This window comes from Brassica napus, chromosome A7 (assembly GCF_020379485.1).
Source record: "Brassica napus cultivar Da-Ae chromosome A7, Da-Ae, whole genome shotgun sequence".
Lineage (NCBI taxonomy): Eukaryota > Viridiplantae > Streptophyta > Magnoliopsida > Brassicales > Brassicaceae > Brassica > Brassica napus.
The window spans coordinates 17,260,912-17,285,710 of record NC_063440.1 but is presented as its reverse complement, the minus strand read 5'-3'; the positions used below and the strand labels follow the sequence as shown (position 1 = coordinate 17,285,710).

The 24,799-nt window shown below is 38.1% G+C and overlaps 7 protein-coding genes across 8 annotated transcripts; 4 read left to right on the top strand and 3 right to left on the bottom strand.

The window, feature by feature from the left end:
- The first annotated feature begins 1,998 nt into the window (after window positions 1–1,998).
- On the top strand, window positions 1,999–4,254 carry LOC106352910 (alpha-soluble NSF attachment protein 2). The gene is made up of 9 exons (XM_013792563.3): window positions 1,999–2,256; window positions 2,426–2,475; window positions 2,561–2,633; window positions 2,793–2,872; window positions 3,057–3,208; window positions 3,407–3,566; window positions 3,642–3,689; window positions 3,782–3,862; window positions 3,957–4,254. Exons 1-9 carry the CDS (start codon window positions 2,112–2,114, stop codon window positions 4,035–4,037), a joined length of 870 nt encoding a protein of 289 aa, XP_013648017.2. The 5' UTR covers window positions 1,999–2,111; the 3' UTR covers window positions 4,038–4,254.
- On the bottom strand, window positions 4,151–5,486 carry LOC106352911 (protein LURP-one-related 14-like). Of its 2 annotated transcripts, none has more exons than XM_013792564.3 (3): window positions 4,858–5,486; window positions 4,552–4,782; window positions 4,151–4,446 (listed from the first exon to the last, which is right to left on the bottom strand). In XM_013792564.3, the coding sequence occupies exons 1-3, from the start codon at window positions 5,110–5,112 to the stop codon at window positions 4,312–4,314; spliced, it is 621 nt and encodes a 206-aa protein (XP_013648018.1). In that variant the 5' UTR covers window positions 5,113–5,486; the 3' UTR covers window positions 4,151–4,311. The 2 variants fall into 2 exon arrangements, with proteins under 2 accessions (XP_013648018.1, XP_022544645.1); XM_022688924.2 differs by having other exon boundaries at window positions 4,546–4,782; window positions 4,858–5,485.
- A 1,096-nt stretch (window positions 5,487–6,582) lies between these two features.
- On the bottom strand, window positions 6,583–9,875 carry LOC125576606 (protein RETICULATA-RELATED 6, chloroplastic). The gene is made up of 6 exons (XM_048737030.1): window positions 9,099–9,875; window positions 8,884–9,013; window positions 7,907–8,437; window positions 7,174–7,830; window positions 6,972–7,085; window positions 6,583–6,896 (listed from the first exon to the last, which is right to left on the bottom strand). Exons 1-6 carry the CDS (start codon window positions 9,743–9,745, stop codon window positions 6,750–6,752), a joined length of 2,226 nt encoding a protein of 741 aa, XP_048592987.1. The 5' UTR covers window positions 9,746–9,875; the 3' UTR covers window positions 6,583–6,749.
- Window positions 9,876–10,838: 963 nt separating this feature from the next.
- On the top strand, window positions 10,839–11,907 carry LOC106352906 (PRA1 family protein B1). Its single transcript, XM_013792560.3, has one exon. It carries the CDS (start codon window positions 11,032–11,034, stop codon window positions 11,662–11,664), a length of 633 nt encoding a protein of 210 aa, XP_013648014.2. The 5' UTR covers window positions 10,839–11,031; the 3' UTR covers window positions 11,665–11,907.
- A 2,076-nt stretch (window positions 11,908–13,983) lies between these two features.
- Window positions 13,984–17,659, top strand: LOC106352905 (probable leucine-rich repeat receptor-like protein kinase IMK3). The gene is made up of 2 exons (XM_013792558.3): window positions 13,984–15,679; window positions 15,752–17,659. Exons 1-2 carry the CDS (start codon window positions 13,984–13,986, stop codon window positions 16,381–16,383), a joined length of 2,328 nt encoding a protein of 775 aa, XP_013648012.2. The 3' UTR covers window positions 16,384–17,659.
- Window positions 17,660–17,874: 215 nt separating this feature from the next.
- LOC106352904 (ferritin-3, chloroplastic) lies at window positions 17,875–19,460 on the top strand. The gene is made up of 8 exons (XM_013792557.3): window positions 17,875–18,211; window positions 18,275–18,358; window positions 18,452–18,512; window positions 18,593–18,680; window positions 18,800–18,861; window positions 18,973–19,038; window positions 19,148–19,211; window positions 19,295–19,460. The coding sequence occupies exons 1-8, from the start codon at window positions 17,946–17,948 to the stop codon at window positions 19,339–19,341; spliced, it is 738 nt and encodes a 245-aa protein (XP_013648011.2). The 5' UTR covers window positions 17,875–17,945; the 3' UTR covers window positions 19,342–19,460.
- A 1,037-nt stretch (window positions 19,461–20,497) lies between these two features.
- LOC106352903 (xylan O-acetyltransferase 1) lies at window positions 20,498–23,055 on the bottom strand. The gene is made up of 5 exons (XM_013792556.3): window positions 22,346–23,055; window positions 22,089–22,260; window positions 21,798–21,997; window positions 21,557–21,715; window positions 20,498–21,107 (listed from the first exon to the last, which is right to left on the bottom strand). The coding sequence occupies exons 1-5, from the start codon at window positions 22,948–22,950 to the stop codon at window positions 20,759–20,761; spliced, it is 1,485 nt and encodes a 494-aa protein (XP_013648010.2). The 5' UTR covers window positions 22,951–23,055; the 3' UTR covers window positions 20,498–20,758.
- Between the last annotated feature and the right edge of the window lie 1,744 nt (window positions 23,056–24,799).

The following is a 24,799-nucleotide window of genomic DNA, read 5'->3' as shown; positions in this document are numbered from 1 at the left end:
GCTATATTTCCTCTGTCTTCTCTCCAAAGGTATTGTATTCCCTTGTCCGAATCAAATATCATTTCGAGAGTGATTGGTAAATGTGAGAAGAATTGAGAGTAAATTAAAATAGATGAAATGAGTGGAAAACTTTTAGAGTAAATGAAAGGGAAAAAAATATAAAACAGTAAAAGTAGCGTAACCCCGTTTCTCTTTCCATAAATCATAAGGTACAAAAGTGAGTGGTTTTACTCCATTTAAACAGTATTTAGAGTAAGAAGATAAAAAAAGTTTTTTTATCTGATTGGAACAACAAAAGTTGAACTGAGAGTAAATGTCAAATCCAGAGTAAAATTTTACTCTAATGAGTACATACAGTCATACCCTTCATGACACCTAAATGCACATATTTATAACATTATAAATTTAACAAAAGCTGAAAAACCCCATCATTTTGCGTATAGGATACTAGATTAACACCATATCCACATGTTTTCTTCGTCGTGTGAGGCATCTCGTCGATCGGGTTTCTCGCTGTCCATCGTGCAGAAGGTGCGGCGAGGTCTCTCCTTAATGGCGAGTTTGTGAAACTCCCGGTTTCGTCGGCTCCAGCGGTCTTTCGTGTTGGCGCGTGTGCGTATGCGGCTTGGCTTTTGAGTCGGAGTCGTCTATGGCTTTCGGCTATATCCTAGTTTGTGGCACTTCCTTCGTGTCCTCTTCTAGCCTCGGTGCTCCCTCTAGATGTCTACGGTGGTCCTTCTTCAGCTGCCTTCATCGTCATGTTTTTTGCTTCGTTCTTTTTTTGCAAGCCGGTCAGCGCCTTGGTTCTCAGGGTCTGTCCATGTTCGATGCTCTCCTCCTCTCCAAGTGGTCGTTGGTTTAGGTGGAGCTCATGCTTCTTTGGTTTGAACTCATCATCCCAACACTGAACTCAGTCTCTAGACATTCTGCTTTCAAGTGGATGTGTTATTTTGGTATGTGAAATGGACCTGGAGTGCTTATTGTGGAGTTTTTGATGCTTTCAGTCTGTTTTGTATAGGTCTTTTATGTGTGGCTCCTTGGTGGGTTCACGTCCGAATAAATGCTTGGTCGAGCATGCGGGTGCTTGGCCTCTTGGTGCTTGGCTCCTTGGTGACTTTTTGTTCGTGTTGGCGGATACTCAGGAAGTCTTCCGCTCTTTAAGAGCATATCATCATAGATGCCATAATTATCGGGTTCTCATTCTCGTTGTAATTCTGACTCTTTTTTTGCGGTTTTGCGGCAAGTGGTGAATGCAGATTAGTTGAGGTCTCTTGATATTGGTTTATGCCTGTTATGTCTGTTCCAGCTTAGACTAGATCGAATTTATGTTTAGATTTTATTTTTCTTTCCTCTACTTCTTTTTTCATTTGTTCTTCTGTCAAAAACTTTAAAAATTAGTAATAATATTTTTACATTTTTACAAAAGAAATAAACATTGTAAACATATCCTTACAGACGATACCCATTCCATCTGTGCCACTCTCTTCTTCCAAGTGACCAAAAAATTATATTAGAGAATTAGGTCACAGGGCAGCTTTGAGCTTATATCAAACAATGTCACTCTTTTTTGGAAAAAAAATTATTTTTCCAGATAGCATATATACACATAACAGAGAACTGAAGAAAATATCTGATTAGCTTTTGTAGTATTATCACAGCTAATTTTGGGTTTTTAACTAATCAGCTTACAACTTCTTTTTAAAATAATTAGTTTAAAATTCTATAAATATACTTCCGAATAACTCAAAATTTATGATATTATGTCTCTAAGTTCTTCTAGATTAAAAAAAAAATAATATCACCCTTGGAGAGATACATAATAGATTACTGATTTTATATAATGGCTTCGGGAAATTTGCAGAATCGAATTACTTTCCTTCTTAACTTTTACATGAGAGCAAATGTTAAAAATGGGAGTAAAACGGTAAACAAACTCACTGTTATAGTAACGCGTGTAACTAAGTTGGGCTTTTAAAAACTAAAGCCCATATTAGGCCCACCTATATCATTTCTGCGAAAATTCTTGGAAGCAAATTCAATCGAAGACGAAACATTCGAAGAAGAATCGAAAGCAAAACCATCAGAGTTCATTTCAATTGAGAGTTGGGGGCATGGGTGATCATCTGGTGAGAGCGGAGGAATTCGAGAAGAAGGCAGAGAAGAAGCTCAACGGATGGGGAATCTTCGGATCTAAGTACGAAGACGCTGCCGATCTCCTCGAGAAAGCTGCTAATTCCTATAAACTCGCCAAATCATGTAAAGTTTTCCTTTTTCTTTCTGGGTTTTTCTCAGAAAAAGATATGATTTGATATTACGTTATTTTGATCCATTAGAGTTGCTCATTGGGTCTAGTAGCTAGACCTGTTTGATTGATATTAAAAAGGTTTTATCTTGTGTTGATGTGTTCAGTATATGATTGTTTCAGGGGATCAAGCTGGAAAGGCTTATCTTAAACTTGCTGATTGTCACTTAAAGGTAAGTGCTTTTGTCCTAAGAGCATGATGAATGTGTTGAACTATTATGTAGTAATGTATATGATAGCATTTCTGTCTATTTGCAGTCGGACAGCAAACATGATGCTGCTAATGCCTATGCTGAAGCTGCTAAATGCTACAAGAAAGTTGACACTAATGGTATGTAGAGAGATCACTAGAATATTTATATCCTAAAGACGTTATTTTGTTAATTGACATGTCTGTGATATGGGAGTGGTTATCAACTTTCTTTTGTGTGTTTCCTTTTCGCTATGCATGTGTATCGTTGTCTTAACATAGCCATGATCTTGTATGCAGAGGCTGCATCTTGTTTAGAGCGAGCAGTGAATATATTCTGCGAGATAGGGAGGCTTAACATGGCTGCGAGATACTACAAGGTACCATTTAGTCTCCTTTGAGCAAAATAAAATATTACACTCTTTAAATACTCTCTTCATTGCTCCTTTTTTTTTTTTTTTTACTTTTATGTATATTGGATCCAGTAAAAATGTTTTCCGTACACTTAAGTAAGATTGTTTTCTGTAATTGGTTTTGTACTGATGGGTACATTATGGTTTACAGGAAATTGCTGAGTATTATGAAGCTGACCAGAAAATCGATCAGGCTATTGCTTACTATGAAAAGGCAGCTGAGTTTTTTCAGAATGAAGAAGTGACGACTTCTGCAAACCAGTGCAATCTAAAGGTGGCGCAATATGCTTCCCAGTTGGAGCAGTAAGATTTATATGAACCTTCCCTGAGTTTCTGCTTTCTCGTCCTTTGGTATTGACATGCTTACAGTACTCAGTTGAATCCGTACATTGTTTGTATTCATGATGTTGTTCACTATGCACGGGCAGCAATGATGGCTTTTTATTTAATTTTCTTTGGATGGATGGATGGATTGATAAGGGCTTGGTGTATTTTTGACAGGTATGAGAAGGCAATCAAGATTTATGAAGATATAGCACGCCATTCCCTGGGGAATAACTTGCTTAAGTATGGAGTTAAGGGCCATCTTCTCAATGCCGGCATGTGCCACCTTTGCAAAGCTGATGTTGTATCCATCACCAATGCTCTGGAGAAATATCAGGTTCGTTAACATCAGCATTCGTGTGTTGTCCTTTCAGGAACTATGACAGGATTTATAACTTCTACTTCTCTGCAGGATCTGGATCCAACTTTTACAGGAACACGAGAATGCAAGTTCTTATCGGTAAGGCTTAAAAACTGAGTTTTGTAGTGATTATGAGAGTGTAGCTTAGCGTAATGTATGCTAACTTAAGTGTTTTTAATTCCCCCGGATAGGACCTTGCTGGTGCCATCGATGAAGAAGACATCGCAAAGTTCACAGACGTTGTCAAGGAATTTGATAGCATGACTCCTCTGGTATGGGCCCATTGCATACCAACAAAGTTTGAATAAGAATGTCTTTCTTTTTAACCTTGTCTGATCTTTATCATGGAATTGGTATTGTTGGCAGGATTCATGGAAGACAACTATGTTGTTGAGGGTGAAGGAGAAGCTGAAGGCAAAGGAGCTTGAGGAGGATGATCTTACCTAAACATACCCTCTCTATCCATCCGGGAGCTTTGCTTATTAATCGTTTCTGGTGTGTATCTTCATTTGTGTTCATGTCACTTCATGTTCCACTCTTGGTTGATTTTATTGTGTCTGGTTATGAGTTTCTTAAGAGGTTTGTTCAAAATTGGTTTGTTTGATATCAAAAGACTACATTTGCTCTGCTTCTCATTACTTCTATGGAGATTTGCTTCTATTTATTTACATATAATAATAAGTGTTCGTTCAGACAATATAATATAGTAAGCAGATACTCTTTAACACAAATTCTCAATGTCATCGACCATAACAAGCAAAGCAATGATAAAAGCATAATCCACTTCTGGATTTACACTAACACTAAAGTTGTATTTCCCTTTGCAGTAACTTCCCCATGTAAACTTATGCGTAACCTGCAAGCATCCCCATAACAACAAAAAGATTTCAAATTTTCACCAATGTCTTCTAACAAAAGAGAGATTAATTAAGAGATGTGTCTTAGTCTTTTTTACCCCTACCCCGGCGATGAGAGCATCAGATTTGAAAACTTTGAATGAGATATTTGAGTATCCACCTGAAGCATGAAAATCACAAGCACTGCTCTTCTTGATGTTACTATTCTCAGCCAAGAAAACATCCACTGATGTTTTCAACGACATGGCTGAAGATTGCTGTACCGTGAACAGCAAGTCTTCTTTATCTTTGCTCTCTCCTCCATGCACTTCCCATTTCCTCTTCAACCTAATCCCCTGTACACATACATACACAATCTCAAGATAACACAATCTCAGTGGAGGCTTCAAAGATTGAATGTTTTTGTAAACCTTTTGGCGCATTGTGAGGACTATGAAACCAGCAGGATCACGCATAACCCTTTTACGGTTAAACCCCCAAGCTTGTCCATCAATTTGCAGGAGGATATTCCCACTAGGATCAACCACTTGGTAATGATCTTTTGAGAAGTTTATAACTTTCCTCTTCACCATTAGTTCCATTGGGTATGGATTACAGAATTGGTCGCCTACTACGCTTATGGGAGGATCTCCTACTTGCCATTCTGTTTTCTTGTTCTTTGGCATTGATTCTATATTTGAATAAACTCAAGAAAGAAGAAGAAGAAGAAGAAGAAGAAGAAGAAGAAGGTTGCAAAAGATTATGAAAGGCTCTTTGCTTTAGAGCCCTTGATAATCCTCTCCTTATGATGATAATTTGTCAAGAACAGTTTTCACATTTTCTTTTGAAATATATCAACTAGAAAACAAATTTTGCAACTTTTCAAAATTGGTGTTGTTACTTTCTCTGGTTATGAAATCAGAGTTTTATTCTCAACCCTATATTGTAAACCCAAAAATAAACTAATTCCTTAAATATAGAAACAAAATAACTAAGCAATCTGCTATTTCCAGGTTCAATCAGATTCCCAGGACACAAAACCGGACCACAGATTTCCTATCCGAAATTTTAAATCAAGCCAATTGATATGTTAAGCTTAGGTATTCTGACATATGTTATTCAAATTTATAGGTAATATATTATTTTATTTATAGATTTTGAGAAATTTAAAATATATAATGATTTAAAACTTTAAAAATAATTTAAATGGGTTATCCAAACTCGAACCAAACCCGCAAAGATCCAAATCAAACTCAAACCAAAATTTAGAAACATCCTAATAGGGCTGAAATCTTTGACCCTGAAAACCCGAAACGCAAACCGATCAGAACCAAACCCGTATGGGTACCCGAAAGCCCATCCCTAGTCATTATTAATATCGTATATTGTCATCATATAATTATTCGTATTTTATACGTACCATCATATAAGTAATCATATAATTAATAGTATTTTATGCGTACCATCATATAAATAATTATATATAATATATTTTTAAAACTTAATATGAAATGTAAAAACCATAATTTGAGTTGGTATTTCAAATTGGGCTTTGTATTGTATTTTTCTTATATATATTGACAACATTTTTTTACAATGGTTATTGAAAAATAGTTTAGTAAAAAAATCTATTTTTGAATATATGTATATTTTTTAATCAATTTTTGATATAAATCAACTTTGAATCATTATTTTGATTTGAAATATGTATATAAAGTTTAAAAAAAAAATTTATGGTTAGTTTAGAAAAAAAAGTTTTAGTTAATTAGATTGATCCATTTTCGTATATTTTAAAACTGGTCCAGATAGATAGTTTCTTATAATATGATTGACTTTCAATTTTTCTTAATAACATAAACCCATTATTTTTTTTCTTAATACTACTGTTTTTGTTTCCAAACAAAATTAACTTTTTTTTAAAGACTATAATCCATATTTTCAAACACTTCAAATTTTTTTAATAGTCCTATTCAAGTTTTCAAACACTCAATTTGTACTTGAGTTTTAATAATATAGATAGGTAGCAAAATTTGATTTCGAACTCACAGCATTTTTCAGGTAAGACTGTAAGAGTAAGTTAGACTATGTATGAATTCTTGGAGATGCTATATCATCTCCTACACTGCCCAAGAAACTCTTACAGTGTCCCATCATCCTAGACAAATATGATTATTTAAATACAAAAAAATACTATATTGATCTCCACGAAGCACAAGTACAAACATCAAAGGTAAAAACTGTGAAACTATGCTCATTTCAACCATCTAAAGCTTTTGGATAAAACAACTATACATTGATAGCTAGTGAGATAGCCTCACCGGTATCATTGGTTATCAAGCTTGTCAACATTCTCCTCTTCAGTAGCATTGCACTCCACCGTAGTTTCTTCCAAAGCCTCAGGAACATCCTTAGAGGCTGGTGTGCTTTTCTGAGATTGCAGACCCGTAGAACGAGCAAGATCAATCCATTGCTGCAAACATTTTTAATGAAAAGTTAGAATTAAGATAACAAAGAAGAAACCAAATTACAGACATGTAACTCTGACCTGTGTTCCAAAATATGAGTTAAGTGTCCTGACAACAAATGAAATTGTATTCACTAGTAAAGGTTGCGAAGAAAGCTCATCAGATATACGATGCTCTATTAATCCAGCTATTATCTGCATTTTAAAGACACTTTGATGTTAAGAGGCATAAATTGAATACAAAGAACATCACTGTCATGCAGCATGGAAACATCATTCATACCTGGTAACGAAGGTTTGCAGAAGTTCCCAAGAAACCTCCATACACCATTGCTGTCTTCAGAAGAGGAGATCTCTTAGGTTTCTGAGCAACAACCAACTCTGGTTTAATCACTTTTCGAACACCATTCAACGCATTTGAAGCTCCCACAGCTGCAAAACTGGAAACAACTCCAACACCTGCAAGCTTCAAGCCACCAACAATAACAGCAGCGACTCTAAGATTCAAGTTCCACTCTCTTCCAGCAAGACTTTTCTGAAATGCATTGTCAGGTATGGATCCTAGGAGGCCTCTCAAGGCGTCTATGCTGTCTGGTCCAGCGGTCTCATCAGCATAGGAAAGAAAAGACAAAGTAGGTGCAGGAAGCCAAACCGTGAAGAAATCAACAACTGATCCTCTCACTGTATCGGTTATAACATAATCTAGCTCTTCAAAGAAGTTCTCTTTTCGCTTCTCGTATTGTGCTAGAAGTGTGGTTGTTATTGATATGGACTCTTCAATAGCTAACCTGTTAAGAAACTTGGGGTCTGCCAACAACCTTTCTCTGAAACCCTGGAACCGCTGAGCAAGCTCAGAGATGAGAGGATACTGCTCCAAATCAAACAAGTTCTGCAGAACCTCAGGTGACACCAAACCAAGATCCAATCCATTTTGAATATCCTGTAAGCATGACAAAACATTACATCAAAGTTTAGCTCAAATGAGAACAGAAGTGAACTGCTTAGTGAAAACTCACCTGTGGAAGAGCATCTCTTCTTCTGCCAGCTGCATTCATCACTCGAGCAATCTCTGCTCGGTCAAAGCAGTTTCTACTACAAGGTCTAGCTGCAGAATACCACAAGAAATCAGCAACTGGAGTTTCTCCCTCTCTTCGCAGGTACTGTCTTTCAGGGTCAAGCAACACAACAACTTGGTTTTTCTTTGGGAACTTCCTCGAGATCCTTGCTGGCAAACCTGTTCCTCTTGAACCATACTCAACATGACTTGCTCCTGTCACAACTAACAGCAGACCAGTCCCACCTCCATCTGCTACTGCTTGTAGAATAACTTGTGACATTGTGTGGTCTTCCACAACTCTTGCTTGTGCAGACAGATAAGAGCTTGGTCCAAAGGGAACGATCTGTGTAGGGAGGCTCATGTCGAATGTAGATCTACGTGAAAACGAAGAGAAGCCTGAGATGAACCCGGAGCCAGCAGGGGGAGTGTAGAGTTTGCGCTCAGACTTTGAAAGACCGCGGATACCCTCTGCTTGGACAGTTCTTAAAACCTACATCATATTAAGTACAATGCTGTCAGCTCTCATCAGAATCCAAATGCAATATCTATGATAAGGATTATCGTCTTTACAGCTTGAATATGTGCATACTTAGTTGTAATGGTCAAAACCAGACTCATGCCACTTAACACTAATCGAAAAGAGCATTGCATTACATCTAAAAACCAGTAAAGAAGCATGTAACAAAAATGAAATCAAGCAGCATGATCAAAAGGTTCAAGAGCCATAAACAACTTTTGATTAATCTTACTAATTTTTTTTTTTTTTTTTTTTTGACAATTTGAGGCTTATGCAGTATGATATCTCTTTGAAATTTGGGGGTTGGTCAAAGCGAATGTTTCACCGGCTGTGCTGCCCTGACTAGAGTGATCAGCTAAACCAAACCAAAGAGTTAACTCCACCCTAAATCAAACATAAGACTTTTTTGAAGACTCTACCTTGAGAGGAGTGCCACAAGCGATGAGTCTAACAGCGTTATCACGACAATAAGTTAAAAGGGGTTCATATTCTTGCCAAAGTTGAGCTGGCCAATCTGTTACATAAGACTTCAACGTCTCTCCGTCAATCCTGCCATCAAAAAAGTTGATTCCTTTCAGCACATAAAAAAAAACACTAAACAAATATTCAAGAAACTTGAGCTGCAAATCTCAACCTCTTATCCATGTACTGGTTGAGCTGTTCCTGCAAATCAAGAGGGAACGCTTCCAACGCCACAGAGATTTGACGCTCGCTATCGAGGCATCTCTTCCTCAAGTTTCTAACGATTTCGAGTTCGAGTTCCTTATCGTCTTTGGTAGGAACCTGCTCAGCTTCCCCGAGGTAGACGACCCTTGCGTTCATCAGCTTCTCCCACACCTTCTTCTTGTCTTTCCCCATAGCCATCGGCTCACCGATAGCTGTCGCGTCATAGATTCTTGACGTTATAGTCTCTTCCTTGTTCACTGACGTAGACTGCGGCGGTGGAGGAGGAGGAGGAGTTGCTGGTTCCGCAGGAGAGGTCACAGTGGCGGAAGAGGTCTCTTCTGAGGCTAAAGAGACAGACGGCTTTAGAAACAGGGAAGCAGCGGCGGAGAGGAGTGGCGGCGCGAGGAGAATAGCGCGGCGGGAGAAGGCGGTTGAGGAAGGAAGGTCGGAATCAGAGAGAGCAACGATGGAGAGAGAATTGTTCTTTCTAGTGAGGTTAATCGGGAGATGAAGGCCATGGCGGCGAGGAAGGGAGGAGGAGGAGGAGGAGGAGAGGCAGGGGAAGTGAAGGGATGGTTGAGAAGCGAAGAGATCATTCGTGGCCGTGTTTTTCATTTTCAGACAGGAGTGACCTGTTTGTACACGTCAGCTAGTTACATCGGTCGAACGACGGAACTAATAAGAAGAGCCATCTTAACACATTATGTCATTTTTCCTCTGATAATCTGGGAAGATAAGATAGCCACTTCATTTTCTCATTTTTTTCAAATATTTATTTCGTTTTTTGGTCAATACAAATATTTATTTCTATGGTGCAGAAAATCCATATTTGTTTCGGAGACTTTGAACTAAAAAACCATATGAGTAGTTTACTAACGATTTATCAGTTTTTATAACAACAAAAATTGAAAAATAAATAAAATTTTCAACATTGTGTAAATAAAATTGTCAACCGTAGAATTGTTTTGGTTTGTGATATAGGCTTCGAATGTTTACAACCGTTCTGTCTCGTTCCATATCGCAGTTAACAGTAACAAAATTTTTTATATATACTATATATTTATACGTTTTTATAACTGATAAAACTGCACCGCAGTTGAACTGTTTGTCCCGCACGGCTCAAACCGCAGTCATCATTGGGAACCATAGTATAATAATCCAACATTGAAAAGTAAACTCTCCAGTGACAAAACGCTAATATTTCTCTTACGATATTTACCTTAGTAATATTTTGTTTGTCAATTGGTGTTCTAAGAATACGAAGATTAGACTAAGAAAAAGAAAAGAACAAAATTTGAATAAAATGATTAATATCTAAAAAGTAAAATTACAGTAAATATGTTTATTCAATATTTATGGGATTATAGCCACTTTTATGGGATTTATATGTTTATTCAATATTTTTTACTTGATATTTTAGATATAAAAATTTGAAAAACTTTTTTTTATCAAAAATATATTTTTAATGTTCAAAAATATTTTTAGACTATAATTAGACATTTTGTAGAAAATTAGAATACCCAAAAAACATTTTTAGAACATTGTTTATTATATCCATAAATTTTCGAATTGATTATTTATATCTTTAGGATTTTTTCTAGTTCAGAATTTTTTTTTATTCAGGTAAAATGTCCAATATATCAACAAAATAATAAAACTGATCGAGGAAAATGAAAAGAAAAAAAACATCTAAAACAAATACAAAGCAAGAGTCGAACCCGTGCCTTGACGGTATTGGGCCGGCGCAACCTTTATTGATCAGAGGCCCTAAAGTATCTAAACACGGAGCTCTGATCTGAATCTGATCCACCAATTGCACTTCTTTGTTTTCCAATCTTAAGATCCAAACCTCTCAACCAAATCAGCCGCCGTACCTAACCTCACGCGCCACCGGCACCGCCATGTCCACTCCACCGACGCTCCCCGTCACCAATCAGCAAGCTGTTCAATCTCAGCCACCAATCAACACCCCCGCCTTCCGCACCTTCTTCTCACGCCTCTCCGCCTCGATCCGCGACGGCTTATCACAACGCCGCCCCTGGGCGGAGCTCGTCGATCGGAGCTCCATGGCGCGACCTGAATCCCTCACCGACGCCTTGTCCCGGATCCGGAAGAATCTCGCCTACTTCAAGGTGAACTACGTCGCCGTCGTCTCCCTCGTCCTCGCCTTCTCGCTTTTCTCGCACCCTCTCTCCCTCCTCGTCCTCCTCGGCCTCCTCGCCGGGTGGATGTTCCTCTACCTCTTCCGTCCGTCGGATCAGCCGCTCGTCGTCTTCGGGCGCACCTTCTCGGATCGAGAGACTCTCCTTGCTCTCGTCTTGTCTACGGTCGTTGTCGTGTTTATGACGAGCGTTGGATCGCTTTTGACGTCCGCGTTGATGATTGGAGTCGCGATTGTTTGCGTTCACGGCGCGTTTGTGGTTCCGGATGATCTGTTCATGGACGATCAAGAGCCTGCTAACGCTGGGTTACTCTCCTTCCTTGGTGGCTCTGCTACTTCGGCGGCGGCTTCAGCTGTTGCGGCGAGAGTTTAAACTTATAGAAGAGGTGAGAGGTTTCTCTTGACAATTGTTGTTGTTTCGTCCTCTAATCTGGGATTTGTGTTATGATGTTAAATGTTTAATCACATGGAAGCATTTTAGCTTTGATTGTATTTCTGATCATTTGGTTTGTATAATTTGGAGTTAGAATCTTTCATGTTTTGTGGTTGGAAAAGACATGACTATCTTGGTTCTGCTTTTGTCTGAAGTTGATCGAAAAGCTATGTTTGTTCATTATATGGTGATATAGTCGGGTTTCACGATATTAAGAATGTGTGATACTGGTTTTTGATAGTCTTGATTTATCTCAGTACACCAGAAGTTCATCTCGCTCACGTGATTGTGGCAAAAGACTATCAGCTCGGTTATGTAGACGTTTTTTTTTGTCATCTGTTAGATTATTTTTTTAACTGGAACAATGTTCACAAAAGTTACAACTAGAATCCCCACTGAAATGGATCTCTACATACCAATCCATCCAACGCTCAAAAGCCTAAACCCCCCCCCCCCCCCCCCCCCCCCCCCCCCCCCCCCCCCCAAAAACAAGGTTAACATGAAGCCTTCCTATCTTACGGCCAAAAAAACAACCAGCCTATACTCCATCAATAAACAGAGGGCTGGGGACCTCCTCACTCTCAAAGAAATTCTTTAACCAAAAGGGAGGCCCTGCTGCCACACTGTTAACCAAACCTATTCTTACTCACACTGTTTACAATCTTCTACACTCTGTTGTATTCTAATTTTTGTTACTTCTTATGGATTATTAGATAGTAGGGTTCAATGTGTGCATAGTCATTCGTATCCAAGTGAGTTTTTATGGGTTTTCACTTTGTTATGCAAAGTTTATTGTCACATTTCTGTGTGCTACATAGAATATCCACATAACTATTCTCTGAGATTTTGCGTTGCTTTTGACCCTTTTTTGCTGTTTTGGATGATTTGCTCTTCATGCTACTACATATACCATCTTTGTATCTATTCTTCCAAAAAAAATTGTTGAGACGAACAAAATTTGTGATGACATCTACAAAATTTATTGCATAGTAAAATATTTATTTCTTGCAACCATATTGTATCCATGGGGATGATACGTGACATTCTCTGGAGATAAAATGGTCAATTTTTTAGATTCAGACTGTAAGTGTTTGAATTGGAATACAATTGAACTTTTAAACTGAACTTCAAAAGCTACATATCTAACGGGCTAAGCAACTGTCTTATTAAAGAAGAGAAGTAAATATACATCAACGTCGAAACACTAAACCTCGTAAGTCACAACCCTTCTCTTCATTTTCAGTCACCTTCAAGTTTTCAAAGTCGTGTGTCGTCTTCTTGAACTTCACATTATTATACTTCTCACCTTTGAGGGTACTTTCGTCATTCACCATGACAAACTGGCTTTGTAAACACACATTCGCACACTTGGGCTTTAGCTGATCTAGTTATCAGTTATCACTGTCTCATGGGACCCACAAATATAGCCGTTGGAGGAGAAGTGAAGGAGAGCGGTTTGTTATCAACAGGCCAGCTCCGGCGCATTAACCGAAGGCTGGTCTACTGGTCTGCAAACAAAAAAGTGTTGTCTTTTTATTTTTTATTTGCTTACTTTATTCAGATGATCAATGCTTTTGATCTCTTCCTCAGATTTGGCATTAGTATTGCCTAATAATTGTATTATTTTTCAGAAAATTCACAAGCTGATAATTGTATTATTTTCATTATGAATCGTGATAACTGTTTTGCTTTAAAATAGTTTTGAAACGTTTAGCATTGTTCATATTCATATTTAAAAGGAAGCTCTAGTATGGAGTATATTTTTTCATACAAATTAGACATAATAGGATATAGTTGTTATTCAGAACAATCTTGTTATCAAATTTAGTAAAATGAGTAGTTTACAACAAAAAAAAACCGTGATAATTCTCATTATAAAATACTTATGTCTTTGCTAGAACAAACATTTTTGTATTGTGGTTAAATTGTATATTTTAATGATACAGTTAAACAAAATGACATGAGTTAGATCAACCCAATAGAAAAACTAGCCGTTGGAGATCATTTAGTATTAGGCAAGATAGAGAGCCTTTGCTCCACCCACCAACCTCTTATTGCCATCACTTGATCTGTCTCCTCTCTCTCTCTCTCACTAGAAGATAAAAAGAACATAAAGATTCTCTCTCTCTCTCTCTCTAAGATGGTCACGTGCTGTGTTCTTTTCCAACTAAACCCATCTCTCACTTTACAAAACTCTTTCAAACGCTGTTTCATCCTCCTCATTAATTAGGGAACTCACTCAACCTTCTTCATTGTCCCATGGAGTTTACTACCAAAAGTCAACCCTTTGATCAGCCTCAGGCTTCACTTCGAAGCCGCTTTCTCCTTCACCTACTCCTATTCCTCCTCTTCTTTGTCTCTCCAGGCTCAAGCCAAGCTTGGGACGGTGTAGTGATCACACAAGCTGACTACCAAGGCCTTCAAGCGGTCAAGCAAGAGTTTATTGACCCAAGAGGCTACTTGAGAAGCTGGAACGGTTCTGGTCTAAATGCTTGCTCTGGAGGTTGGGCAGGAATCAAATGTGCCCAAGGTCAAGTTATAGTGATTCAGCTTCCATGGAAGTCTCTTGGAGGTAGAATATCTGAGAAAATAGGACAGCTTCAAGCTCTACGTAAGCTTAGTCTCCATGACAACAACCTAGGAGGTTCCATCCCAATGTCTTTAGGACTCATTCCTAATCTCAGAGGAGTTCAGCTTTTCAACAACCGTCTCTCCGGCTCCATCCCTGCGTCTCTAGGTCTCTCTCGTTTCCTTCAAACGCTTGATCTCAGCAGTAACCTTCTTACTCAAGGTATTCCACAGAATCTTGCTGATTCTACTAAGCTTCTTAGGCTTAACCACAGCTTCAACTCACTCTCTGGTCAAGTCCCAGTGAGTCTCACCCGTTCTTCTTCTCTTCAGTTTCTTGCCCTTGACCACAACAACCTCTCTGGTCCAGTCTTAGACACTTGGGGTAACAACAACACTTCTCCTAGTCTCCGTGTCTTGTCTCTTGACCACAACTCTCTCACTGGTCCATTCCCATTTTCCCTCTGCAAGTTACTTCACCTACAAGTCTTCTCCCTTAGTCATAACAGGATCGGTGGAACCCTACCTTCTGAGTTAAGCAAACTTACTAAGCTTAGAACAATTGATATTAGCAGTAACATTGTCACTGGCCAGATTCCTGAAACTCTAGGGAACATTTCTTCTCTTACACATCTTGATTTGTCTCAAAACAAACTCACCGGAGAGATTCCTGTTTCATTGACTGGTCTCAAAAGCCTTACTTTCTTCAATGTCTCTTACAACAACTTATCTGGTTCTGTTCCTACTCTCTTATCCCAAAAGTTCAGTTCCTCCTCTTTTGTCGGAAACTTGCAGCTTTGTGGATACAGCGTTTCCACCTTGTGTCCTACTCTAAATCCTCCTTCATCGTCTCCTCGTAGGAGTCTGAGTACCAAAGACATCCTCCTCATTGCTTCTGGAGCACTCATCATAGTTCTTGTTATCCTTGTATTTGTTCTCATCTGTTGCTTGCTGAGGAAGAAACAAGACAAATCCAAACCTAAGGGCCTAGAGGCAGGACAAGGAGCTGCAGCTGCAAAGACGGAGAAAGGAGGAGAAGCTGAAGCTGGAGGAGGAGGAGACCCCGGAGGGAAGCTAGTTCACTTTGATGGGCCAATGACGTTTACTGCAGATGATCTTCTGTGTGCAACAGCAGAGATTATGGGGAAAAGTACTTATGGAACAGTTTACAAAACTACACTTGAAGATGGAAGTCAAGTTGCAGTGAAGAGACTGAGAGAGAAGATCACCAAAAGTCAGAAAGAGTTCGAGAACGAGATTAATGTACTGGGACGCATACGTCATCCCAACCTTCTTGCACTTAGAGCTTATTACTTGGGACCCAAGGGAGAGAAGCTTGTGGTCTTTGATTACATGCCTAGAGGCAGTCTTGCCACTTTCCTCCATGGTACTAACCTCAAACTTCAATGAAAAAAACATTAACAATGTTTGTTGTTAACTAAATGTTTTGAAACTGCAGCAAGGGGACAAGATGTTCGTATCAACTGGCCTACAAGGATGAGTTTAATAAAAGGAATGGCTCGTGGGTTGTTCTACCTTCACACGCACGCAAATCTCATCCACGGAAACCTAACATCAAACAATGTACTTCTGGATGAGAACATCAACGCAAAGATCTCAGATTACGGTCTTTCAAGACTAATGACAACAGCTGCAGGATCAAGCGTGATAGCAACAGCTGGTGCGTTAGGTTACAGAGCACCTGAGCTTTCTAAGCTGAAGAAAGCCAGCGTGAAAACCGATGTTTATAGCCTTGGTGTGATCATCTTGGAGCTTTTGACTGGCAAGTCTCCGAGCGAGGCTTTGAACGGTGTGGACTTGCTGCCTCAGTGGGTTGCTGCTGCGGTTAAAGAAGAGTCGACTAATGAGGTTTTTGATGTGGAGCTGTTGAATGATGTGAACACTGTGGGAGATGAGATGTTGAATACGCTTAAACTGGCTTTGCATTGCGTGGATCCTGCACCGTCAGCACGACCTGAAGCTCAACAAGTTATGACGCAACTCAGAGAGATTAGACCTGAAGAGACGTCAGCAACAACATCTGAACCGTTGATTGATGTTCCTGAAGCTTCTGCTTCCACAAGTCAATAGAAATGAGTGGAGAGTTTTGGTAGTGGTAGATTTTGTTTTTGCAATTCTTTGATTCTTCAAGTAGTTTTGAATTTTTAGCCATTTTGTCTTTAGTTTGTGTTTGTATATTGGCTAAGCTTCCATTTCATCAAACAGAGTTCTCTGTGTTTGTCAAACTTGATTGAAGAAATTAGAATTTGGGTTTGTAGAAGGTACTATAGGATAAGAGGTTCATCATCAAATAGACAGATAGATGTATATTATATAAAGAGAAGACTGATGAAATCATGAAATACATACAAAGTTGCCAAATCATTAACGCATACACAATTGCATATAAGCTTAATCGTTTAACACTTTTAACTTAGGAAATGTGAAAGAGTGACACAAAGATAAAACGTTTCTGCTTTATTATTGTATTTCAGATGCTTTACAATGAGTGTTTACAGATGATTTTATAGATGATAAGAGAAGAAAACAATATAGAATGGTTGGCTATATATCTTTTTCTAGATGTCACAACTGTAAAGATTGGAGAAACAATTTAGAATGTCTTCTTTTTGCAGGTTCAAAAGTCTTGATTTTGATCATTGTTGTCTTCTTCTGCTGTCTTTGACTAGGCTTTAAGTTTGGGCCTTTGTTTTCATTTTGGGCTTTGTTTAAAGAACCTGATGGTGGTCACTTACAGGAAGCACAAAGGGGTAAAAGATTCAACAATTACGGTCAAAGTTTCCAAATTCCAATTGGTGTGTTACCATTTATACATATAATTTAAGAATTATATAAAAGTAATATTGTAGATCTTTTGGATGGAGTTTTTGTAATCTCTCACTCAGGTCTGACTCTAAATTAAACCGGTCATCTTGTATCTTTAGAACGTGTGAAGCTCAACCACGTGTGAAGCTCAACCACAAAATATGTTATTTTTCCTTTGTTGGACACACAAACAAACCTTAGTTAGTACATATATATATGACTGGTGAGATAACCTGTCGCAATAAACCATAGATATGGCAACCATGTACCTAACTATGCATATCATTATTCTAAAATTAAACATATTTTAAAGATTTAGAAAAATGAATAAAAAGTTACTCAAAAAAATGAATAAGAAAATCAAATCATTAAGTTAAATATATATCTTATATTATGCAAAAAATATTATATTTTATAACAACTAATAAAGTGCTTAACTATAAAAAACTGTTTAATTCAAATCAAATAATTTGATAAATTAGCATAATTTTATCATAATTAAATATATATATATATATTTTTTTTTTTTGAAAAGTTTACAGCAAGAAAAATTGAATGAAAAGCTGAAAAGACAAAAAAAAAAAAGAGGGGCCACATTTACGCAAATACCAAGGCAAAAAATGAAAAATATCTTCCAGCGAAGCAATAACACCACGAGCCAACCACGCGCCTCCATCCAACTCTCAATCTCGTCCATCCACGTGTCGACAATCCATAGCCTCATCATCCACATAACCTCGCTTTATATCTCCTCTCCTTCCTCCTCCTAGCCACAAGTCGCCTCCTTTCTTCTCTCTTCCCATTTCTTCGCTGCAGACAGATCCAAAATGCTTCTCAAAGCTGCCTCTACGTTCTCGCTCATGACCGTTCACGGAGTGAAGAAGGACGTCTCTCCTCTCTCCTCCTCCGTTTCATCGGGGAGAAACCTCTCCTTCTCTGTTCGTGCCTCCACGCAGCCACTAAGCGGCGTCGTTTTCGAGCCGTTCGTGGAGGTGAAGAAGGAGCTCGATCTCGTCCCTTCGAGTCCGCAGCTTTCGCTCGCTCGACATTTGTACTCCCCTGAGTGCGAAGCCGCCGTCAATGAGCAGATCAAGTAAGCTCCTTTTTCAATCGTTCTGTGTTGTAAACGTCATGTATCTGAGTTGTTTTGATGCAGTGTTGAATACAATGTGTCGTATGTGTATCACGCTTTGTACGCTTACTTCGACCGTGACAACGTTGCTCTGAAAGGTCTTGCCAAGTGAGTGGAAACGTTTTTTTGTTCGGTTGTCTGATAAAGGTTGTGTCTTTTTATTGATTAATGAGTTTGTTTTGATGTGTGTCTTGTTGTCAGGTTTTTCAAGGACTCGAGTGTGGAGGAACGAGACCACGCTGAGATGTTGATGGAGTATCAGGTCCTTGGCTAATATGTTTCGTTCATAATCCTTAATTGTTTGAGATTAGTTTCTGACACCGTTTTGTTTTGGTTCTGTAGAACAAACGTGGTGGGAGGGTTAAGCTACAGCCTATGGTGATCCCTCAGTCTGAGTTTGACCACGCTGAGAAAGGAGATGCTCTCTATGGTAAGCCTCTTTCTCATTAGCTTTGGAAAGGTTGTGACTTTTCTTCAGAAATGGATACCCTTTTGTGGAATATGTATAGTTGCAAAACAATGATGATGATGTTCTTTTATTTGTTACAGCCATGGAGTTGGCTCTATCATTGGAGAAACTGGTCAATGAGAAGCTCTTAAATGTGCACAGTGTAAGTCCATTACTCCTTGAAAACCAATTCTTGTTTGTGGTATTCATGTCATTTTTCAGTCTAATGTTTCAAGAAAGAATAAAAGTTGCATTTTAATATTGTGAACAACAGGTGGCTTCGAAGAACGACGATGTCCACTTGGCTGATTTCATTGAGAGCGTGTTTTTGAACGAACAGGTAAAACAAACAAAAGAAAACACGTTCTATGTTAGTGGTGAAGACATAGTGATCTAAAGCCTGGTCTTAAGGGAATCTAATGAAGTTGAAATAAACATTATTTGCGCAGGTTGAAGCTATTAAGAAAATCTCGGAGTATGTCTCTCAGCTTAGAAGACTCGGCAAAGGACATGGTAACCATTAGTCTTCTCAATTTTATAAATAATAAAAACACACATCTCATTTCGTCCACTTACACTTTGTTTTATTTGTTCAGGGACATGGCATTTCGATCAGAAGCTTTTGGAAACTGCTGCTGCTTAAGCTATTTTTGGTTGTAATCTCTCTAATAAACTGCTGTTGCTTAATCTATGGTTGTTGTACTCTCTTTAAAAACTGGTGTTGCTTACTCAATTTTGGCTGAGGGATATTTTAATCTTTTAGTTTTTTGTTTTCATCGGCTTACTCACAAAAATTGGACTTAGGCAACAAGTTCATTTAGAAAATATTTTACTATCAACGGTTGTTTAACTTGAGGTCTACATTCAACAAAAACTGTTCTAAGTGAAAATTAATGTTAACCAAAATTTATATCTAATGTGGTTTGGACACAACACAACAAGTTTTTTTTTTTTGGTCAACCCTTTTTCATTAAAACTTAAGAAAACAGAGTATAAGGATCATTACAGAGCATTTCGCCATGAGGTTACATAATTATCATTCCTTACTCTTGCTTCCTTTGAAAGTCTATCAACATAGGCCACAAAAGACCTTTGAACATACTGAAAAGAGTAGTCTTGGCTTTGAGGCTTCCTTATTTTTACAATGTCAGTTAGTATTGTGGTTGCCTCGTTACCATGCTCTTCCATTTGATCTTCAGCTGTTTGATGAAGATTTAAGAAGTCAAACAACTGCTTACAGTCTCCTATAAAAGTGACTTGTCTATATGATAAACGATTTATTTCGTGTACTGCCATCAACAATGCAATTGCTTCTGCCTCCATAGATGTGTTAGTAGGGAGTATTGATGGTCGTCCTTGCAGAATTTCGGCGAAACGGTATAGGTTTAGTATTTTTTTTAACCATTTACTCATATATGTACAGCAATAAAGAAAGGGGAAAATTTTAGAGATTCAACAAAGACATGATGATCATCAAATAGGAAGAAACCACAACTATTTTAGGAACTGGATCATATGTTGTTCAGTTGTTATACTGGTGGCAGAGAAATATGTGAAAGGCGTGAACTTGAATAGGGCTCTGAACCAAGACTCTAATTGTGAAATGGGATAACTGGCCCCCTATATTTTGTCCAAATTAGTGCATTATCATGTCCAACCCAAAAAAAAAAAAATGGAGGAGAAATGAATACAGATTGACCTTTATATATATACTCCTGTGAACAATATATTGAATGCTTGTAGATATAGTGGATGACAGGATGTGGGTAAGTTTTACATAATTAATTGACCGAAAAAAGCAAAACACAAAAACATTTGGCATCCTTTGCTTTCCACCTCACTCCAAAGTTCAAGAGTGTACAAAGACAGTTAAAAGGCCCTCTAATAACCATTTAAAGAAGAAAAAAGAAAACATTTCACAATTACAGTTACTGAAAATTATGAACATTATAACATGAAAATAATAACATTTCCAGGCACCGGATCGATGGAGCATAGAGGAAAAAAAAAGGTTTTAAAAGAAAGATTCCAAAACATTTCTTTTGTTATCTTTTAGGACGTCACGAACGAGAAATAATACGTGTGTAAAGAAACTCGTTCCACGTATCAGGCAAACCAGGAAGACACCAATGGATACAATCAGCATAAGTGTTGGGATCGGCTTGTTGCTCCGGCGTCAGCATTTTGCCTTGTCGGATTGTGTGAACCGAAGTGTGAGCGTCTTTCCTGTATTCGGACAGTTTCGTAATGTTCAGGAAGTAAACCGGAACTTTAAGAGAATGCGTGACGTTTTCCGCTACTGAAAACAGCCTGTAGTCTGTTCCTACGCTGAACGGCATTGACATGTTGAGGATCGGTGTCGTCTCCAAAGCACACTTTATCCCATCTGGATTCTCCCAGTCCAAGCTCCTATGATATAATAAAAAAAAGACTTGTTATCTACTTTTCTGGTAGTTGCTTGGCTTTAAAGTTAGGGCACATGTGACTTTTTGTAATTTAAAAGGATCAACTAGCTACGATCACTAACTAACTTCAAGTTGTGAGTAGTTTCATATTGCAAGCAAAGCATCACTAGTTATGATCAGTTCATCAATCCAAGCTCCTAAGATACCAATAAACAATAATATGCTAAGTTTGTAAATTTTGTGGCCTTTTCAAGGGACAAGGACTTGTTATCTCATTTTCACTGGTTTCTTGGTTTTCAAGTTAGGGCACGTCTGAATTGGTGGCACTAGACAAAACCTCTCAAGTGGTGAGTAGTTTCATTATTGCAAGAAAAGAATCAGTTCATCAAGCAACTAAGCAAGACACAAGCTTTCTTAACCTGAAATCTAGATGGGAGTTAAGGGATTAGTTACTTGATGTGGAGAGGAGACATGCTGGCGAAGAAAACAGTGGTACGTAGAGGATCTATATTGCGGTCCACCCAATCTCCCCAAGTCCTTAACACTCTCTGGTACGCTACTGGCCGTGGGATCTCTTCGTACTCAGTGTCTCCTTTATCGAACGATCCTCGTCTGCTTGTTACACCATCTCAGTTGACAACTTTGTAATTTACACACATATCGATAGAGTCAGTAATGTAGTAGAAGCACTTACAGGACTTTCATGGCGAATGTGTTCATCCACCAGATGTAAGTGTTGAATACAAGAAAGTCAACGCCTTTCCAGTTGACTCCATGCTTCTCTATTGACTCAGGCATTATTATACGGTTAAGTATACTGTGCATGTTTGGATCATCTGAATTTGATTCCACCAAAAATGGCGCCCAATAAAACTCCACCGTTGCATTATAATCCTTTTTTACATTCAAAAAACAATTAATTACTAACTACTCTCATAATCCTATAAAACATTAATTAATTAGTTGAAGTTTGTTAATTAATTACCTCGATTCTAAAGACGGAGAGAGAACCGGTTTTGTTCAAGCTCTTTCGACCGGGAGGAACCACTGATTGAACCAAGCAAACCATCGATTCCCATTGATTCCGGTTAAGAGAGTCCCCAACGAACATCATTCTCTTGTTTCGTAGCTTCTCCAGTAGCAGTTTCGCTTTGAACCTTCACAAAACCGAGACAAATTAGACTTAACCGAAACTAAACCAAACCGATAACCGATTGGACAAACAGAGCTTTTCCGGTTTACTTTGGTAAAGAACAATCTCTGGGTTGCCATCTCCAGTTCTGATACAGAGAATCTTTTCTCCCGTTTCTCATGCACGTCACTTGCGCCGTCAAGAACTCACACTGATCCTCTTTATACAACGGATGCGTCTCGTTATCGAAAACCCATTCTCCGGTGAACAAGTCGCACTCCTCCGGCGGCAGCTCCACGTCGTCGTCTTCCTCCGCCGCAGCAAACAGCTCAATCTTCTTCTCTTCCTCTGTCTTCGATGGCTCTGCTTCTCTCACTGAATCATGATCAAGCTTTTGGCTTTTGACCGAGTCCTGAACTGGGTCTGCGTTTCCCGCCGAATCATGAGCTGGGTCTGAGTTCTTGATCGGTTCTTGTACTGGTAGTGCCGTGACCTCTGTGATCGGTTTAGCATCTTCTTGGCTCTCTTGGACGTCGCTAGGTTTTGAGCTGGAGAAAGGGAACTCGGCGATGGATTTGACGTCCTCGTTGTACATGAAGATACCGAAGAGGAACACAGAGAAGACGACGACGAAGATCGAGAGATTACTGTTCTTCCTCTGTTTCATTGTCACTCCTGTTTCGAACAATGGAAACTTTCTTCTCCAGGGTTGCATCTGAGTTAGAAGAAATGAACAAAAAAATATCTTCAAGGCTCTCTAAAATATCAGTATGTTTGTGAGAGAGGGAGATAGATCGAAGGAAATATAAGAGCAACGAAATTAAAATTATACATTTAAATTGTTATTGTTAACGTTAATTAGTTTTGTGATTAATAGTTTGGTGAGATGCGTTTATCTTGAACTGGTTTCCAAAGCCTTTCAGATGAATTAAAATGTAATCTAATTCGCCTAACTAATCTATCTTGAAGTTGTTGTCATAGCAAAGTAGAGTTTGGAGAGAAGAGTGGATTCAAAGATTCCAAAGATTGTCTCAATCCTCACCTAAAGAAAGGCCCATAGAAACAAAAAAATTGTGCAAGCACCATCTTACTAATTACATTTATACTTCAACACTTTTAGAAGCATACTTCATTTCATTTTCACTGTCCACATTGTTTCCTACTTGTATACACCAAAGTATATATTCTATCCTTTTATATTTTCTAACCATGGATTATAATGTTTTAAAGAATTTGTTTGCTTCCTAAACACAGCTTTTTATTTATTCAAAATTATGATCAAAAGTGAATTTTATGTTTCGTGCATGTTCCAGTAAAACCATGTCTCAGCATCATTCACGTATTCAGAATAAGTTTATAGATAATGCAGAGTAGTAACTTAACAAAATTCGATCGTGGATTGATTTGTATGCATGATAAATACCTTTTTTTGGTTTAGGGTATGCTTAATGGCAGGAAGCCTCAGCATTTCTTTAATTGAGATTAGATCAGTGATTAGTCACATCCCCTGTTTGGAACTATATGATAGGTGGTAGTCGATCGGCAATTCCTGGCCTAGCGAGTTACAAAAAAATTAGGGAGTACTAGCTAGGAGAATACACGGAGTCTAATTTTAAATACAATTTAATATACTTATAATATGTTTAGCTAATTTTAAACATGATGAAACAAGTTCTTAGATATAATTATATAACTTTTTATATATAATTTTAAACGGCCTCTTTTTGATTTGTCGAACATTTAGATTACGGTGTGTTTGGTACAAAAAAAATTCCTAAATTTAGTATGTATGTATTTATTTTGGGTTTGATAGCTAATTGCCTAATTGTAATTATTTAGTAATTAATAATTAAATAAAATCTGTCAATAATGAGTAAAAAACAATCAATTGTGTTTCAACTTTACACGGACAAAAAAAAATTTAGGCGGTCAATTCAGGAATTAGGCGGAAATTAAGCGGTCAACACGGAAATTAAGCGGTCTTACGCGGATCAACACTTTGCGTTACCGATTTGTCATATTCACCGTGGTTAACGTCCGAACAGTGCCTAGACGGTCGCGTTTTCGAACAGGTCACACCAACACTTTAACTATCTAAGACTAGACTAATCTTTCGTTTCGGTAACAATCAGTGCGTCCACCGCGTGTTGAGGGTGAAACATCCTTGTTCGTTAAGAGAAACATAAACATATATTTTTCACTTGAAAAGGTGATGGAAAATAAGTGGACAAGTATGATCAACTCAAAATGATGCATGAAGCTTTCTCTTTGAGAAAAGTAAAGGCTAAGTAATCTCCTCAGTCCTCACAACACACAAACACAGTATATACGTTACCAACCATTATCAATCCATTTTATTTACATCATCTTCTACATGTATATATACTTATATAATTTCTTCGCAAATATTGTAATACTTTATTACGACTCCATTTGGCTTTAGTTGTTACTTCAATATGTGAATCATTTTGCTTTGAACCAAAGCCAAAGGAACCTAACTCAAACCTTTTGTAATTTTGTTTGTGTAAGTGAGACACACATGTAGAACTCGGCCCTTTTATTTC

Bases quoted from the DNA above. Each gene is read 5' to 3' on its own strand.
- LOC125576606 (XM_048737030.1), bottom strand. From the start codon at position 9,745: ATGAAAAACACGGCCACGAATGATCTCTTCGCTTCTCAACCATCCCTT. The intron at 8,438-8,883 runs GTAGAGTCTTCA...AATATGATGTAG, and splicing joins CTTGTGGCACTCCTCTCAAG to GTTTTAAGAACTGTCCAAGC. The intron at 6,897-6,971 runs GTCAGAGTTACA...AAATGTTTGCAG, and splicing joins ACTCATATTTTGGAACACAG to CAATGGATTGATCTTGCTCG.
- LOC106352905 (XM_013792558.3), top strand. From the start codon at position 13,984: ATGGAGTTTACTACCAAAAGTCAACCCTTTGATCAGCCTCAGGCTTCA. The intron at 15,680-15,751 runs GTACTAACCTCA...TTGAAACTGCAG, and splicing joins TCTTGCCACTTTCCTCCATG to CAAGGGGACAAGATGTTCGT.
- LOC106352906 (XM_013792560.3), top strand. From the start codon at position 11,032: ATGTCCACTCCACCGACGCTCCCCGTCACCAATCAGCAAGCTGTTCAA.
- LOC106352910 (XM_013792563.3), top strand. From the start codon at position 2,112: ATGGGTGATCATCTGGTGAGAGCGGAGGAATTCGAGAAGAAGGCAGAG. The intron at 2,257-2,425 runs GTAAAGTTTTCC...TGATTGTTTCAG, and splicing joins CTATAAACTCGCCAAATCAT to GGGATCAAGCTGGAAAGGCT. The intron at 3,690-3,781 runs GTAAGGCTTAAA...TCCCCCGGATAG, and splicing joins GAGAATGCAAGTTCTTATCG to GACCTTGCTGGTGCCATCGA.
- LOC106352903 (XM_013792556.3), bottom strand. From the start codon at position 22,950: ATGCAACCCTGGAGAAGAAAGTTTCCATTGTTCGAAACAGGAGTGACA. The intron at 22,261-22,345 runs GTAAACCGGAAA...GGTTTTGTGAAG, and splicing joins AGAGATTGTTCTTTACCAAA to GTTCAAAGCGAAACTGCTAC. The intron at 21,998-22,088 runs GTAATTAATTAA...AATGTAAAAAAG, and splicing joins TCTCCGTCTTTAGAATCGAG to GATTATAATGCAACGGTGGA.
- LOC106352911 (XM_022688924.2), bottom strand. From the start codon at position 5,112: ATGCCAAAGAACAAGAAAACAGAATGGCAAGTAGGAGATCCTCCCATA. The intron at 4,783-4,857 runs GTTTACAAAAAC...GTATGTGTACAG, and splicing joins TCCTCACAATGCGCCAAAAG to GGGATTAGGTTGAAGAGGAA. The intron at 4,447-4,545 runs GTAAAAAAGACT...GGATGCTTGCAG, and splicing joins CTCTCATCGCCGGGGTAGGG to GTTACGCATAAGTTTACATG.
- LOC106352904 (XM_013792557.3), top strand. From the start codon at position 17,946: ATGCTTCTCAAAGCTGCCTCTACGTTCTCGCTCATGACCGTTCACGGA. The intron at 18,212-18,274 runs GTAAGCTCCTTT...GTTTTGATGCAG, and splicing joins GCCGTCAATGAGCAGATCAA to TGTTGAATACAATGTGTCGT. The intron at 18,513-18,592 runs GTCCTTGGCTAA...TTGGTTCTGTAG, and splicing joins AGATGTTGATGGAGTATCAG to AACAAACGTGGTGGGAGGGT.